Here is a 16,332-nt window from a genome sequence, read left to right as displayed (position 1 = left end):
ATTAACCACACGGAAGTAGCAAGCCCCTGTGGTTACACCTGCTTCTCACACAACCCATCTCACGTGCTCCAGGGTTGCTCCACTTTGTACTTCTGGGTGAAGCTACGACCTGGAACATGTTGGGGAGAGGTCATGACAAAATCATCTCTGTGTTAATTGACCCAGGGAGGGGGACAGAGGAACCTGATCAGTGTTTCAGGACATGTTAGAGATTTCTGAGCTCCTCTTGTCTCCTTGTGCTCCCAGGATCAGAGTAAAAGCACTTGGGTTAATGTGGGACTCATCGCTTAGTTGATGAAATGAGCTTTACTTCCCAGTTTTATCAGCTGCAAGCCAAAAATCTGCCAGTACTCTGAGCTGGAGAGTGCAGGTCTATGGCTAGCACAAGGGAGAACTGACTCAAAATATATTGACAACTGTAGTGATACAGGTGCCTTTCTGATGAAGAATGTGGTGATCGTAGCTCTGTCTCCCACTGAGCAGTGTGGAGCTGCCAAGAGCTGTGGTCTTCAGCCACCAGCCTCCTCTTTGAGCCATCTCCAAGCCAGCACACTCCTTGAGGTGATCATGTACTGTGTTTTGGGGGGAGATTTTTTGCCATGAATGTAGCAGAAACACATTTCTTCATTGGTGTTGTTCAATTCAGTTTAGTCATTTCATAAGAAAATGGGGAGGGAGCTTCGTTTAATCTTGTGCTCCACCTCTTCCTTGCTTCCCAAGTGGACTGTTACTCCTAAGCATCTTGTGATCATCAAGGCTTTATTTGTAGAAACAGGGCTTCATGGCAACTGTGGTCTGTCTGATATGGACATCTGTTGCGTCGTGTTATGGAACAGGTGGTTTGCTCTAATGGTATCAGATCAATTTTTGTAATTAAGCTTTACCAGTTCTTTCAGGCAATAAATGAACTGCTTCTTTCTCCCTCCCACCACACAAGGGCTCCACTGTATGTGTTTTTGAAACATTTCCCAAAAGTAAGAAATGAAGTGATGACATACTAAATGAATTATAAAGTGGTCAGGTTACAACACGTCTGTGCCTAGCAATCATGAACTGGATAAGTGCATTACCCATCAAAGTTGGAATAAATCTGAGAAGGGTAAATCAACGCATTGCCTTTGGCTTTTTGTCATTCATCCTTTGCACTGGCCACACGGTGGCAGAAGATGCATGGAACAGCATGAAAAGTCAGTGTTAAAAACTCAGTATCAAGTCCAAGTATCCACCCGTGGCTGTAGGGCTGGTGCTGATTGTGTCTCTCCTGCTGTGCTACACCCATTTCTCTTGAAAAGCTCAGGGACTGCTGGTCAAACATCTGCAAGACAGTGGATATTTTTAAAGAGCAGCAGGACATGATGTACATTGTACTAAAGGTGATGGTGAAGGGAGCAGAGATGTTGTGAGGGCACGCAGAGGGGATTGGAGGGAGCGTGGGGAAAAATGGGTTGGTTTTGAAGGTGTGGGGTGGAGGAAGGAATCTGATCTAAGCATAGGCTAGGGGGAAATAGAGCTCATCAGGTGGCTGTTGGAAGGCAACATCTATCCTGAGGCCCTCAGTTCCCTCCCATGTGTGTCCCAAGATTCACAGTTTGGTTTCCCAGGGCCCAGCTCTCCCTAACCTTGTGTACCTGAAGATTCCCACATTGCACACGCACCTTCATTTCTCTCTGCTTGCCCTCTGGTCCCTTCTAATGCTTCCTTTTGCCCTGCAGTGCTCCCCTGTGTCTTCTTTTGGAGTCTTGTCCCCTTGGAATCATTCAGGTCTGAAGAGACTTCAGTCCTTCAGTGAAACCAAGGTCTGCTCCTGGAAAATCCCTTTTGTTTCTGCACTTGCCATGCTCAAATTCTCAGCTGGGCTGAAAAATGTTTATGTTGTTATCTGCTCATTTCTTTCCTTTTTGGGTATATGAAACACAAGCTATTTTAGTAGACTCCTTCAGCTAAGTAATCTGAAAAAGATAATTTCAGTTAGAAATTACCTTAATTCAACACTAGTTCAAACCAGAACTATCAGGATCGTGCAGACAGGAATAGATTTTCTGTGGAAGTGGGAAAATGTGAAGTCACAGGGAAAAAAAAAGTGGGAGCTAATTAATATTCATCAGATACCATAATTTTGACAAATGGCAGAGGGGAAATTCTTTGTCATTGACCTCTGAGACATGCAGGAAGGGTGGGCTGCTGTTTGTAGCATGTAGAAATAATGTGCAGACTGCACAGTAAGCATTACAACAACCAACTATCCTTGAGATGTTTCCCTCACCTCCTGCTGTACCTCTGTTCTGTAGGCTTTTAGGTAATCCGTAGCAACGTGGATGTCTCTGATTTAGTAACTCAGAGCAGCAGCACGTGAGTAGTCTCTCTTCAGTGGGCCCTTTGTACCTGTTAATTTTGCTGCATGTCTCTTTTCAGCCTTTTCTCTTAGAGCTTTGAAGACCTCATTAGACAGAGAAATTACTTTTAATTTATGGATGCACTGCTAATGGGAAGCATCCATTTCCAGTTCACTACTGAAAGCATGGATCTAATGTTAAGCAAAACAAATTCATTTGGACCTAAAGAGCATGGCAGCCCTCCTTTAGCAATTTAGTTAATTGTGTGGCGTGGTGTAGTGTAATTGCTTACAATAGAAAAGCTCAGAGGAATGATTTGGGAAGGAAGGGATAATTCTGCATGAAGAGTGATACCAGCCTATCCCCAAACTTCAGCTGCACAAGACAGTTGTACCTATTCCTCAGTCAAAATTGTTTTTCCCTTCAGCTTCTAAATACAGTGATAAATTCTAAGTGACATCTAAAGTCCCAGACATAACTCAGGTAGTAGGACTGACCTGCCCCTTTTGTACACTGCTCTGCCTCCCCAGTGTATGTCCTTCATGGGTTCCTTCTGTTCTCATTATCCCACGTGGCATTGAAAAGGGTCCTTGTCCACACACCTCTAAAGAAGCAGATGTTCTCCTTCCACACATCTCCAGTGGGAATTTCCTTTCTTTCTTTTCCCCCACTTCTTAATATATAATTAAAAATACGTATTGATCAGTAGTACAGGTTGCAACATGTGAAGAAACAGGTGAGAAGAACAAAGTCATAGAATCATTAGGGTTGGAAAAGACCTCTAAGCTCACCAAGTCCAACTCTCACTCCATCCCCACCATGTTCACTAACCTATGGCACTCAGTGCCACATCTCCATGTTTCTTAAGCACCTCCAAGGACAGTGACTCTGTGACCTCCTTTGGCAGTCTGTTCCAGTGCCTTGCTCCTCTGTCTGACAAGAAATTCTTCCAAATATCCAACCTGAACTTCCCATGGTGCAACTTGAGGCCATCACGTCTCACCCTATCGCTGTTACCTGGGAAGAGGCCAACCCCCACCTCACTGCAGCATCCTTTCAGGCAGTTGTAGAGAGTGGTAAGGTCTTCCCTGAGCTCTTGGGGAACCCTGAAAGCCTATGAGAGGTGGCTCTATTGATCAGGGCTTGGTCTGAATTTCATGGCTTGCAGCAAATGCTTGTATGTAGATTTACTGAGGAGATAGAGAAATGCAGAAGATGGGGACAGAAGACAGCAGGTTTTCTGCTCTGTCCCCACTGCTTACGTGTCATGGTGTGTGCAGTCAGCCCTTCAATTCTTGACTTCAAGCCCAAGGCAGGAAGCTGAAGCAGGAGTGTGCTGTGGTTAGCGTGGGCTCTCAGAGGGCTGTGGTCAACGTCACCCTGATGAAAGATGCGACGCTGCTCACAAAGGGCTTTGCATCTTATCCCACCACATCTCATCACAGGAAGTAGCTGCTGCCTGTGATGGTGAAGTGTTTGAGCAGACGGGCTGCTACATCGGCAGAGTCTTCTGCTCCCCTCCAGCTGTTGGGGCAGATGAAGCCTTTGCATGGACAGATGAAACATTATTTGATTAAGAGGGAAACGTGAGCTTTGCTTGATCCTAAAATTGGCTAAGCTGAGCTCCCAGAGCTTGCAGTGTCACCTCATTCACCAAGTGAGAAACACCCCTTGGGTGCAGCACGGTGAACAGGAGCAGGATTTGGCCCATCTGTTCATTCATTTCCCGACACTGTTTTCTTTATGTCATGTTCTGAAATACCTGCAGAAAGCTGGCAAAAATGATTTCATCTGCGTTAACATGAAGTACACATTGAACCAATACTGATGCTTTTTTCTCAGAGACGTACAAGAACGGGCTAAGTTATCTTCCTGCAGAGGTTTAGGGAAGGAATAAATTAGTGTATCTTGAATTAACAGATCGTGTGTGCTCAAGACCTCGAGGTCTTCCAGTTTAGCTCACATGCACCACTGGCTGAGCTGCCCAAAAACAGCCTGAAGGCCCAAGCAAGGCTTTGCATCACCAAGTCTGCAGCAGATCAGCTGGACAGAGGATGCACATGGGTTTTTCCTATTTTACTTTTCAGATTTAATTTTGATACACATGAATCAAAATCAAAAACACATAATTTTGATTGCACATGTATCTGCAACTGTTAAATGCTTTGAAAGTTGCAAGCATACATGTAAGCTGCAAATGTTGCTGTCTCCATCATTTTCACCTGACTTCTTTGGCACCAGCCCTCCATCCTCCCCAGTGAAGACCTCTGATTCATCCTTACCCATCCAGCACCCCTTGTCTGACTGCACCCCCAGCACTGAGCTTCAGTCTTTCTTGGCTAGCTGTGCCCAGCAGCATTAAGCAGAGCACATTTTCCTCCTTCTGAGCTTCTCATAAATGAAATAACAAGTCTTACAGCAAGGGTCATGCTACTGTCTGCATCTGCAATTTGATTTTAGCTATGCGAAAGCTGTGGTTGAAAAGTACCAACCCAAGCAGTGCAATGGTGAAGATGGGGCAGGACCTGTTACCCCGAGCTGTGATGAATCTTGAAAATCTGTGAGCAAAGAGCTGGGCTCCATGAAGGTGTGAAGGGGTGTGAATTTTCTGATTGTCACTGAAGAGTTGTTCTTTGAGCTGCCAGTGCTGTGGCTTTGAAGTCCCCCATCACAACTTCCCACATTTCCTTCCCAGATGAGTGACCCAACCAAGTGAGAATCATAGCCCAGTGCTGCATGGGCTATGATTTGTTCTTGGACACAGCAAATCACTTCCATTGCCCAAGAGACATTGAGAATGGAATGAAAAGAGGTGTGAACGGAGTACTGCATGCTGAGGGCAGGATCACCATGGAGATCTGGTCAGGTCTTCCAGCCAGGACTAGAAGGTGCCCTTGAACCTTGTGGAGACCATGTGCATCCCTCCCTGGGCCAAGCCTTTCTCACCATGCTGGATCTCCACGGAGAAGACCAAGCCCTGGTCTGATGATGAGACTGCTCTGATTTCTCCTACCTGGGAACCAGCAACCAAGGCAGTCTCATTGAAAAATATGAATATCCCACCAGGTGAGATATAATAGAACAGTAGAATCATGGAGTATTTTTGGTTGGAAGGGACCTTAAAGAGCATGTGTTTCCAACCCCCTTGCTTTGGCAGGCACACCTTCCATATCCATGCATCTTCCTCACCTGTCATGAAAGCTGAATTGTGGAAGAAATCCATGCAGAGAAATAAATGGAGAAGGATGGAGGCCATCTGCTGTGGTCCTGATCATCGAAGCCATGTGGTCACAACTCCAAACCAACCTCTCTATTTCACCTACTACCACTGGCTTTGAAACAGAGCTGCTGGTTCTGGACTTGCATCTCAGTCCAACGATTCAGTCCAACGCAGTGCCCGTGGCCTCCCCTCTGCTCTTACACGCACAGGAAGGAGCCCGATCTCACCCACCCGCAGCGAACCCAAACGGTGCAGAGGGGCTGAGCCAGAGCCGCTGACTTCCTCCCGGGCCAGGAGAGCACGGCAGCCGCAGGAGATGTGCCGCGGGCGGCGCTGCTGGGGCCTCGGCTCCCTCCTGCTGCTGCTGCTGCTGCTGCTGCTGCTGGGTGAGTCGCGGCTGGGTTCGTTGGAGGCTGCAGCCGCTGCCGGGCTGGCCGTGAAGCCGAGGGCCGGCGGCTGGTCGGGCGCGTGGCTGCTGGGCGAGGGGCGGTGGGAGATGGGGCGCTGCGAGCAGCGGGTGCTGAGATTGGGGCTGAAGGGCTGCTGAGCTGCCTCCTCCTGCTCTGTAGGGCAAAGCCTGGCTCTTCTCATCGAGGTCCTGCAGGATGCGGTCAGTGGCACCGTGGGGCACTCCGTGCTCCTGCCCGTCTCCTACACAGTCAACAGCTCCTTTTGCTTCCCACTGTCAATTCAGTGGAAGTTTGGGAACAGCTCGCAAGTGATCATCACCTGCACGGTGCACAACTGCTCCCTGGATGCTTGGGGAGCTCCTAAGGAATGCTCTGCACTATGTTTCCCTCACCCCTCATACCGGCACCGCATTGAATTCTTCCCTGAGAACGCATCCCTGCTGCTGCGGGACCTGCAGCTCAGTGACAGCGGGCTGTACAGCATTTTCTTCCAAGAGCAAAATCAAAGCAGGCGGATCACCCTGGCAGTGCACCAGCAGCATGTTTCCACCGAGCATCCTGACAAAGGTAAGTGCCCATGTGCCTGGACAGACTCCTCCAGCAGTGCCCCTGCAGAATGCCTGCCTGCCTTGCACATTCTGGGGACAACAGAAAGGTCTTTGGTGAGATGGCTGTCTCCAGCAGCCACTTCTCCTCTCTCCTTCCACAAGCACAGAGCGAGAAGCAGGAGGTACAGCTGCACACATCCCTTGCTACATCCTCAGTGCCTGCTACTGCATCATCCTGCTGCTTCTGCAGCTGCTCTTCCACCTGCTGTGCCTGCGGGGTGGCCGCCAGCAGCAGAGCCGACCTGCAGAAACATGAGGCTGCTGCTGGGGAGAAGAGAGCTGGTGAGTGGGAGCAGACAGAGCTGGCACCTCAGGACACAGCAGTGGCCAGGCACAAGGAGTGTGCTCTGCAGTGCCTCAAGCTGTTTTTCCTGACACCGCTGCGCTGGAGAAACCCAGGCATCCACAAGCACCTGTCCCTGCCTGCAGTGCGCAACCACTTCCCTACTCACATTCCCCCACCATTAACTAAGTCCTTCTGTGGGCAAATAAACGTCCCTTCCTCCACCAAATCTGTCTCCCAGGTGCCTGATGTGAGGCTGCAGCATCATCTGAAAAAGTCCCAGCAGCAGAGCTAGAGGTGGGAGCCAGTTTCCCAAAGCTTCTGGCCTGCCGTGGGTGGTGGTGGCACCTTGGGTTGAGGCTCAGGGCCCAGAGGCTGAGCTGCAGGGCAGAAGATGGGCGGCTTCTGAGGCTGAAGGAGGGCAGAGGGTCAGCGTGGGCAGCACCGACAAGTTCCAGCCTCAGCCACCAGCTGCAGCCTTGGCTCCTGCTCCAGCTCCAGCATAGGAACGCCCAGAGGTTCCCGTGGGCTCCTGCTCTCTTCCACTGGGATCTGCCCGGCCTCGGCGTCCTCCTGTCACCTGGGATCCCCCCCACACAACACGCAGTGCCCGTGGCCTCCCCTCTGCTCTTACACGCACAGGAAGGAGCCCGGTCTCACCCACCCGCAGCGAACCTAAACTGTGCAGAGGGGCTGAGCCAGAGCCGCTGACTTCCTCCCGGGCCAGGAGAGCACGGCAGCCGCAGGAGATGTGCCGCGGGCGGCGCTGCTGGGGCCTCGGCTCCCTCCTGCTGCTGCTGCTGCTGCTGCTGCTGCTGGGTGAGTCGCGGCTGGGTTCGTTGGAGGCTGCAGCCGCTGCCGGGCTGGCCGTGAAGCCGAGGGCCGGCGGCTGGTCGGGCGCGTGGCTGCTGGGCGAGGGGCGGTGGGAGATGGGGCGCTGCGAGCAGCGGGTGCTGAGATTGGGGCTGAAAGGTTGCTGAGCTGCCTCCTCCTGCTCTGCAGGGCAAAACCTGGCTCTTCTCATCGAGGTCCTGCAGGATGCGGTCAGTGGCACCGTGGGGCACTCCGTGCTCCTGCCCGTCTCCTACACAGTCAACAGCTCCTTTTGCTTCCCACTGTCAATTATATGGAAGTTTGGGAACAGCTCGCAAGCGATCATCACCTGCACGGTGCAGAACTGCTCCCTGGATGCTTGGGGAGCTCCTAAGGAATGCTCTGCACTATGTTTCCCTCACCGCTCATACCGGCACCGCATTGAAGTCTTCCCTGAGAACGCATCCCTGCTGCTGCGGGACCTGCAGCTCAGTGACAGCGGGGTTTACAGCGTTTTCTTCCAACAGCAAAATCAAAGCAGGCGGATCACCCTGGCAGTGCACCAGCAGCATGTTTCCACCGAGCATCCTGACAAAGGTAAGTGCCCATGTGCCTGGACAGACTCCTCCAGCAGTGTCCTGGACACAGGACCATCAGGCACAGGCTGGAATTTGGTCCCTCTTTCTATGGGGATGAACTACGGCAGCAAAGGGAGAATTTCCAGGGGTATCACAACTGATGCTGGTTGTGCTGCTCTTTTGTAGGAGGAAACCCACCCTGTTCCGCTCTGCGTGCTAAATTAGAAATATGAGAGCTTCTTGTACATGCAGCTGGTTGTCTTGTCTTTGTGTGAAATGAACGGCTGCAGAAGGGAGAGATGGGCTCAGAAAATGAAGCGCTGGGTCTGAGTCCTGTGCCTGGGGAAATCCATTATTTGCTGGGTTTAAGAGGATGCTTGCAGATTAATCAGTCACCACAGAGGCTGTGAAACATATGCCAAATATTCTCCTTCCACTTTGGTGCCACCCTATTTACAAAGCAAGGGAAATAATCTCTGCTGTGGTATCTGCCACCCCTGCATTCCTTTAGGAAGCACTCACAGCAGCTGTTGTCTTCCAAATACCAGGCACCAAGGCCCAAGACTACTCCCATTACTACACAATTGGAGTTTGCTCCCTTATCGGCCTCTTTCTGCTGTTCCTGCTCCTCTTCATGTGGCGGCGAGGTAGGTGGATCTGCTCCTGCATTTCTCCCTTTGAGGCTGCACCTCTGGGGATGTTCCTAGGGGATAAAGGCAGTGGAAGGATACCAAAGTATTCCTTCCCTAAGAGCTCCTTAGATGTGCCCCTCCTGCCATTCGTAAAAGGTTCCAAGTTTGTGATGCAGCTTAACGAAGCAGAAGCACAGCACAGGGCAGTTGGGGTGGCTTTCTGCAGAACTTGGATGTTTTAGTGCTGGTACCAGAACTGAGATACGGCATTACATCTAATCCATAGAAGAGGTACAATTGATGGACTCAGAAATGCAGCCTCTGAGCATGGCTGTGATTATTTTGTTGTAGACATCTTAAAACTCCAGCTGGGGAGAACATCCTGGGATGTGTCCACTTGAAAATAAACCTGCAAGATGCAGGTCTCCGCAGCTTCCATCAACACCATCACCCCTGCGGATGGAAGGAAATGCATTATTTTCCAAGTGGGAGATTTCACTTGTACTTGGGTAAAATAGCCACAGAAATCTCCATCTTGATGACAAAATTCATGTCAGCCCCTGGTGAAAGTGCCAACAGTGCACCTCTGGGTTCCCAGGGTTGGGGAGAGGGAGGGCACAACACATCTGTGTGTCTGTCAGGTACTAAAACTCTCTTTTTCTCAGGTGCATTGCGGAAGATGAGAACCATTACACAGCAGCAGGTACAGGAAAATCTTCTGGAAGCTCCTTGGGTAAATGCTAACTGCTGGCTTCAGTATGATGCACTGAGCCGCAGGAATAGGTTGCTGAATATAAAATTAGGAAGTTAATGCAGTGCTGTAGCAGTAAGTTGTGAAGTGCCTGCCCTTCCCCCAGCTGCACAGTTCCCCTTTGCCCCCTTCCCAGAGCCCAGAGGAGCTGTTTTTAGGGACCTGAGAAGCTTGAGGACAGCTTTGACCAACAGCAGCATCGAGGAAGGATGGTTACATGCAGAGAAATATGGAGACAGTATTTCTTCCCTGATAGCCAGCCCTGTGAATTTATGTTCAGAATGTGTTTGGGGTCCATGTGGGCCATCTAGGGACTCATCTCATGCAGGGAGAAAAATAAAACCTAGAGGAAGAATCAGAGGAAACAAATAGGAAACATGAGAGCAGGACAGCCCCAGCTGCTCTGCAGGCCGTGTTCCATGTAGGAACTGGCTTTGTCTGAAAGGTCCTTGGGTAAAATAATCCTTGCTGCATGGGGGTCAGCAGCTCTGGATCCCTGCTAATTCCAGCACCTTTGGTGTTTTCTCTGTACTTCTCCAGGCCTCAAACACAGAGGATATCCACATGGAAAACACCGTGGTAAGGGACATGGCAACAATTTATGCCACAGTTGGACAAAACTTTGAAGAGACAAGACCAAGAGCATTACCAGAGATTCTCTACACATCCATAAACTTCCCTCAACTGCCCTCTGCTTCAGCTCCGAACTTTGCAGGAGATAGATGTGCAGCAGAGCCAAGGTGATGCTGTTGCCACTCCGTCCCTTGTGATCAGACCTTTGGTGAGTCCCCTCCTGCCCATGGAGTGTTGTTTAAGTGCTTGGAGCAACAGATTATGGAAATGCATTAGTTTGCCTCAAACTGCAGTTTCTCTTGAATTTGAGGAATGATCTGCTTTTAGTTTCATCTTGAGATTTCTGGAGATCACAGAGACTCTGAACGCAAGAGAAAGATGCCTAAAGCAAAAGCAAAACAACAGTTCACCCATGAGAAGCTCGCTTCCAGATACATGCCTTAATTTGAGGGGTAATGGAGAACATTGAATGTGTTTCAGTCGTGCATCCCAGGGTCCCTTACCAATTGCTTGTCATATTAAAAGAAGGTACAAAAATCTTTGGACCTGGTGTCCTTGTTTTTATGAGTATGCCAAGTAATACCTGAACAGATCATTTCTGAAATAAACTTTGCTCAACCTTGGGGTCCCACAGTAGTTGCATTTTAGGGTGTCTGCAAAATGCAATGAGAGCATAGATAATTTTGTTCCTCTCTGGGTTTCATGAAAAACTAGATAATATACTGAAACTTGGGGCCCCATCAGTAATAAATGGACATTAGGACCGGGTAAGAGTGCTAGGCATCTCCCAACCACAACCAGGCTTGGAGGCAGCACAGAAGCCTCTACTGCTGCCTCCCTCCCATTTGGGTGCTCCTGTGTTGTCTGGGATCATGTTCAAGAGGGATGACAATGGTAGTGGTGGTCAAAGCCCCTCTGCTGGCACCAGCTGAAGTACAGGGCTGTTCTACCCTTGTGAAACCCTGCTGATGTTCATTACGGCAGTTTTTCTTCTGAAAACAGAAGTGCTTTGTGATGATAAAACCACAAATGCTGAAAAGCTGCCTTAGGTGAACAGTGCCTTTGCAGTGGTTATCATAAGACCTCAAGCATCAGGGAAGAAGAAAGAACCAAAAAAGTGAAGCAGCAGCAAATAAGCACACAGGAATTGTGGGTGTCAGTTTTGAGGCACTTGTGGTCACTGCCTTACTGCTTGTCCTTAAGCACAGCTGCAGTTGTCCCTGTCTAGCTTCTGAAAGGTTTGGAAACACCATCCATGGAGAGCAGGGGAGGGCGAGGGAGGACTGCTGAGTGCACAGACCAGCTCTTCTGCAGCTGCCAGCCCTGTGAGGAAAGTCTCACAGGTGCCTACTAAGCAACAAAATAAACTCAACACTAAAGCAAAATTAATCCATAGATCTAAATTTGTGACAACTAGCATTCACTAAAAAACTCAGCCACATCACTGTGAGCCATACATCTCCCAGAGCAGCTTCTTGGAGAAGACATCTTCGGAGAGCCCAGCTCCTGAAATGTCATCTGTAAAGAGGATCTGCAGGGCAGGAGGCATTAAATCCTCCCTGTGGGACTAGGATCTTGTAGGGTGGCAGCAGGGAGAGTTTGTAAGAGGTCCAAGTCCATGCTCAGCTGATGCACAGTGAGCAGAAATGCCCATCCTTCCATGGGATTTCTCAAGACCAGGAATTGACCTGACTGTGGCACCCAACACATAACGAGCTGATCTCAGCTCAAATGCTTTTTGTAGGAACACGCTACAGGCTGCTGAGATGTGACACTGAGATTTGGGCAAGGTAATGCAGCTTCTCTCTTGGCATGAGAACATATATTAGCAAACAGTGGAAAGACTTTCTGCAGAGTGGCTGGTGTCTGTTGGTCAGTGGCAAGGTGCAACATTGAGACCAGTTTTCTGCAGTTTTGTGCTAATGAGGCTTGCCAAGCCCTGCCCTCCATGCTGGGTCATACGCAAGTGCGATAGCTGTGCTTGTAACACGGTGTGGTTGAAACTACACTTATTTGGTAGACTGCAAGAGTGGCCCAGGGGACAGGAAAGCAGGTCTTCATTCAGCAGGGAGGTGTGGGGAGTCATGGAATCATAGAATCATACAGATTGGAAAAGACCCCTAGGATTATTTAGTCCTATCACAGCCACATCATGGATTCCCCGCAGCAACCCACGGTTCCTCTTGCATCCCACGCTATGTGCAAAACACAGAGCAAACTGCAGAAAGCAGTACAGCACGAACTACAAGAGAAAGGAGGAATGGTTGGCCACAGTTTCTCCATAAGGTTTGTCTGCTGCCCAGTTCCTGCCTTCTTCCCTCCCCCTGCCCTGACGTTCTGCTCCCCTCTTGCTTCATGTTCTACCAGTGACATTTTGTCCCCACCTCCGCCATGTCATGGCCTCTGACTTGTGCTGCATCCTCATCGGCTGCCTCTGCCTTTCCATTTCCTCTTCTGAGCAGCTTCTTCACAGGGCTTTGTGTCTCTGGCCCCTTCTCTGCCTGCCCTTTGTAGCTCTTAAAGGTCAGTGTGGCTTTCTTGTGGCTGCTAATGGCTTGGGGCTCACAGGCCCCCCCTCAGACACTGCTGGTTGCATCTCAGAGTAGCTTCCTCTGCCGGATATTTGCAGCCTTTGATTTTAAAGACTCACATAGTGCACTGTTCCTCTCAGCAGCCCTGCTGCTTGTCCTATGTCTTCCATGTTTTGACCCATCCCATGTGGCTGAAGGTCAACTCCTGCTGAGCACAACCTGCTCTGACTGGGGCAGGGTACCTGGTGACAAAGGGCTTGGAAAATGCCAACATACCTGATGCCTTCTTCACCTTGGTCTTCACCAGTAAGACCAGTCTCTCTTGGTTGGAGAGGAGCAGGTTAGAGAGCACCCAAGCCAACTGGATGCATGTAGGCACATGGAGCCTGATGGGATGCCACCTACAAGCTCTGAGGGAGAGGCTGATGGCATGGCAAGGTTGCTCTAGATGATCTCTGTGTAGCTGTGGCAACTGGGAGAGGTTCATGAAGGCTGGTGGAGGGCAAACATCACTCCTGCATCCAGAAAGGAGGACCAGGGGGAGCTCCAGCCCGGTCAGCCTCCCCTTGAATCCTGAGTAGGTGAAGGAAACCACTTCCCAACATATGACAGGCAAGAAATCTACTGGGAAGAGTCAGAGTGGATTTATGGATGAGAAACCCCACTGAACCAACCTGACATGGCTCTGCACTGAAATGGCTGGTTGCCAGATGAGGGCAGTGCAGTGGATGATGCTTCTCCTCAGCCTTAGCGAGTTTCTTCATTCCATCTCCCAAAACTTCCTCATAGAGAACCGTGGGTTGGATAAATGAATGTATCAAGTTGGTGGGGCTGAAGAATCAGGCCAAGACATTCAAAACCAAACAGAACGTGGCCCTGGTGACCATCTCTAAGAGACCTGGTGTGAGCAAGGCATCGGATTGGAAAAAGTGCCTGCAGGCCTCCACTGCCCTGCCATTCCAGGACATCCAATTTACTTAGAGCAAAGAAGTGTCATGGACTTCACCAGAACTGATCTGGTGGAGAAGTTGCAGTACTGATTTTTTCCTCTCTTTTAAAACTATGTGGAGAATTTAGAAAAGCTCTGGTAAACCCTTCAGCCAAGCACCTTCCTGGCAAAGGCCAGGGTGCTCCAAACTGCCTGCGAGAGCAATGCTGAGATCGACCAACAAACATAATCTTTGTCTTTATCCTGACACTTCTGACTTCTAGCAGAGACCAGTGATTGCCCCTTCATGATGAGCTGGGTTACAGCAACATGGGGCTGGGAGAGTGAGGCCTGAGGCTGTGCCTTTGGACGGGCTGTGACATTGGGTACATATGTGCTGATAGTCAGCTGCTCCTATCTCTCTGTAACCACGAGAAGGTGCTGTGGTCCAAAGCAGCATGTGTGCAAACTCTTCCTTGCAGCCAATATTTACAGGTTCGTGCTGCTGTGTTTGCTGTTTGATCTTCAAAAGGTGCAGGGTGCAACACAAGTGCCGGAAAAGCTTTGGAAATGATTATGAAAGGATTTAACCAATTTTTCATGTCATCCATTTAAGATTAAATGTAGAATATGACTTCAAAATTTCCTTCCAACAACTTGTGGAAGGAATAACGTGGTGGAGTATCCTGATTGATAAGTACGTCTCTTTGGAGAGGTGGGTATGGATGTTGGGGACATGGTAGGAGCACTGCCCCCAGGGAAGGGACAGAAGTGCTGCTCCCAGTGGCAAATCACATTTTGCTGCATTTAACACCAGCACCTTCACACTTGTTTTGGTTGCTTTTAGTTTTGTGGCTGTCCTGAGCATCCTGGCTGCAGCGTTATGACTGAATGCAAATGTCCGGTGATGTGACCCTGCACTGAGGAACTGAGGAACAGAGAGCCTGCAGTTTGCTAGGCACAGGAAAATAGAGAAGTTTTATTAAAAATGAAAATGCACTGTTGGCAATAAAATGGAGTGAAAAGATCCAAGTGGGAACAGCCTGTGCTTCAACAAAACAAAAAAAAGGAAAAATATGGGGGCGATCACAGGCTGCAGGAAATCATAGTGTTAGAAGCATCAAAACTCAGAGATGGGGCTGCAAGTTTTGCATGGGTTTCACATGTGGCTAAGAATGCTGAGGTAACCTTATCAGAAGCATCAGAGAAAGCTAAGACAGCCTACGTAGTGGTGTTGTAAATATTAAATTTAGGTGTGGATGTACTCCAGATGCTAAATTTGGGTAGTGAGGCACTGCAGCAGGTTGCCCAGAGAAGTTTTATAGAAGTGGTCAAAGTCAGGTTGGACAGGTTTTGAGCAACCTGATGTAGCGAGATGTCCCTGCCCATGGCAAGAGTTGGACCAGAGGATCATCCAACACAAACCACTTGGTGCTTCTATGATGCTGCATAGCAAAATGAGGAACAATGTGGGGAAAGTAATTATGGGAGTATTTATTTAGAAAGAGACAAAGAAAGGGCCAAGAAGTGGGAAAGAGGACAGTAAAATATGAAAGCCAAACATGGGTCAGAAAAGGGCTGCTGTCAGGTGTTTCAAATGAGTTTCCATGGCTCAGATGGAACATGGACAGGGGTGACGGAGCTGTCAGACATCAACATGTTGGTGGTGCTTCCTTTGGGCTTGATGACATCCACCCATCACTTCCTAAGGCTTTGCAGCCTGGTCCCAGCATCCATCTCACTCTGGTTTCGATGACCCAGAGGGGCCAGATGGAGCCAGCCACGCTCAGCAGGCCAAGAAGCCTTTCTCTGGAGCTCTGGCTCCAAGCTCCAACCTTACCAAGGCTCTCATCTCTCTGGCCATTAAACGTGGTCCGTAGGTGCTCCTTCAGATCACACTCCCTTTAAAATGAAATTCCTCTTGCAGAAAGCTTGTGGCACATGGGTAATCCTATTCTACATCTGCCTTGGTGGAGTAACAGGTTAGGGGGTGAGAAACCACCTCAGGGAACAAGGATGCTCTCCAGGGGAAGATGAATGAGCTGTAAAAAAGAGATGGAAATGGATCTGCTGACCTTATCTGGAATTTATATTGCTTTCAGAACGGAAATAGGAACCCCTCCTGGAGTGGAGTGGGTTCTTCCTCTTGGGTTGTCCTGGCCACCAATTGCTGCATTTCTTGCAGAGGCACAGCCTGGCTCCTTAGCACAAGGTGCCCTGCTCCCTGCGGGAACGGGATCGGGATGGACATCGCAACGCCGGGGCGGGAGCGGCTGCTGCCGGCAGAAACCTCCCAGGAAGGAGGAGAAGATGCAGCAAAGGCAGAGAGGAGCGGCCAGCGGGGAGACCTGAGCCTGGAGCCCAGCCTCAGCGCTGCCCTACAGAGCAGAGCCACCCAGCTCCTCGCAAGCAGTAACCTAACTTGGAATTAGTATTTTTTAAATACAGCGATTTTGAATCTTTTCTTCTCGACAGATGCTGCTGCACCACCCCGTGGAGCTGCTGGGGATGCTCCTGGCAGGTAAATGGGGGTTTGATGCCACCCAGTGGGCTCCAGTTTGAATCCTTACCTGGGCACACCAGCACAGGTGTAAGCAGTTAGGCAGTTATGCATGGGGATCGCTGGCCTATAAAGGGTCAGGTTTTTTGTTTTTCTTTTTTAAAGTGGGTCT

The 16,332-nt window shown here is 49.6% G+C and overlaps 1 protein-coding gene across 4 annotated transcripts; it reads left to right on the top strand.

The window, feature by feature from the left end:
- The first annotated feature begins 5,738 nt into the window (after nucleotides 1–5,738).
- Nucleotides 5,739–10,708, top strand: LOC125699795 (uncharacterized). Of its 4 annotated transcripts, XM_048959712.1 has the most exons (6): nucleotides 5,739–5,939; nucleotides 6,123–6,530; nucleotides 8,794–8,892; nucleotides 9,543–9,580; nucleotides 10,169–10,409; nucleotides 10,529–10,708. In XM_048959712.1, exons 1-5 carry the CDS (start codon nucleotides 5,870–5,872, stop codon nucleotides 10,370–10,372), a joined length of 819 nt encoding a protein of 272 aa, XP_048815669.1. In that variant the 5' UTR covers nucleotides 5,739–5,869; the 3' UTR covers nucleotides 10,373–10,409; nucleotides 10,529–10,708. The 4 variants fall into 4 exon arrangements, with proteins under 4 accessions (XP_048815669.1, XP_048815668.1, XP_048815666.1 ...); XM_048959711.1 differs by lacking the exon at nucleotides 6,123–6,530 and adding an exon at nucleotides 7,857–8,264 and having other exon boundaries at nucleotides 10,169–10,708; XM_048959709.1 differs by having other exon boundaries at nucleotides 10,169–10,708.
- Nucleotides 10,709–16,332: the final 5,624 nt, after the last annotated feature.

Source organism: Lagopus muta, chromosome 13 (assembly GCF_023343835.1).
Source record: "Lagopus muta isolate bLagMut1 chromosome 13, bLagMut1 primary, whole genome shotgun sequence".
NCBI lineage: Eukaryota > Metazoa > Chordata > Aves > Galliformes > Phasianidae > Lagopus > Lagopus muta.
This window is presented reverse-complemented; position numbering and strand designations above follow the sequence as displayed.

Coding starts and splice junctions, on each gene's coding strand:
- LOC125699795 (XM_048959711.1), top strand. CDS start 5,870: ATGTGCCGCGGGCGGCGCTGCTGGGGCCTCGGCTCCCTCCTGCTGCTG. Junction 8,893..9,542: donor CCTCTTCATGTGGCGGCGAG/GTAGGTGGATCT, acceptor TCTTTTTCTCAG/GTGCATTGCGGAAGATGAGA. Junction 9,581..10,168: donor GAACCATTACACAGCAGCAG/GTACAGGAAAAT, acceptor GTACTTCTCCAG/GCCTCAAACACAGAGGATAT.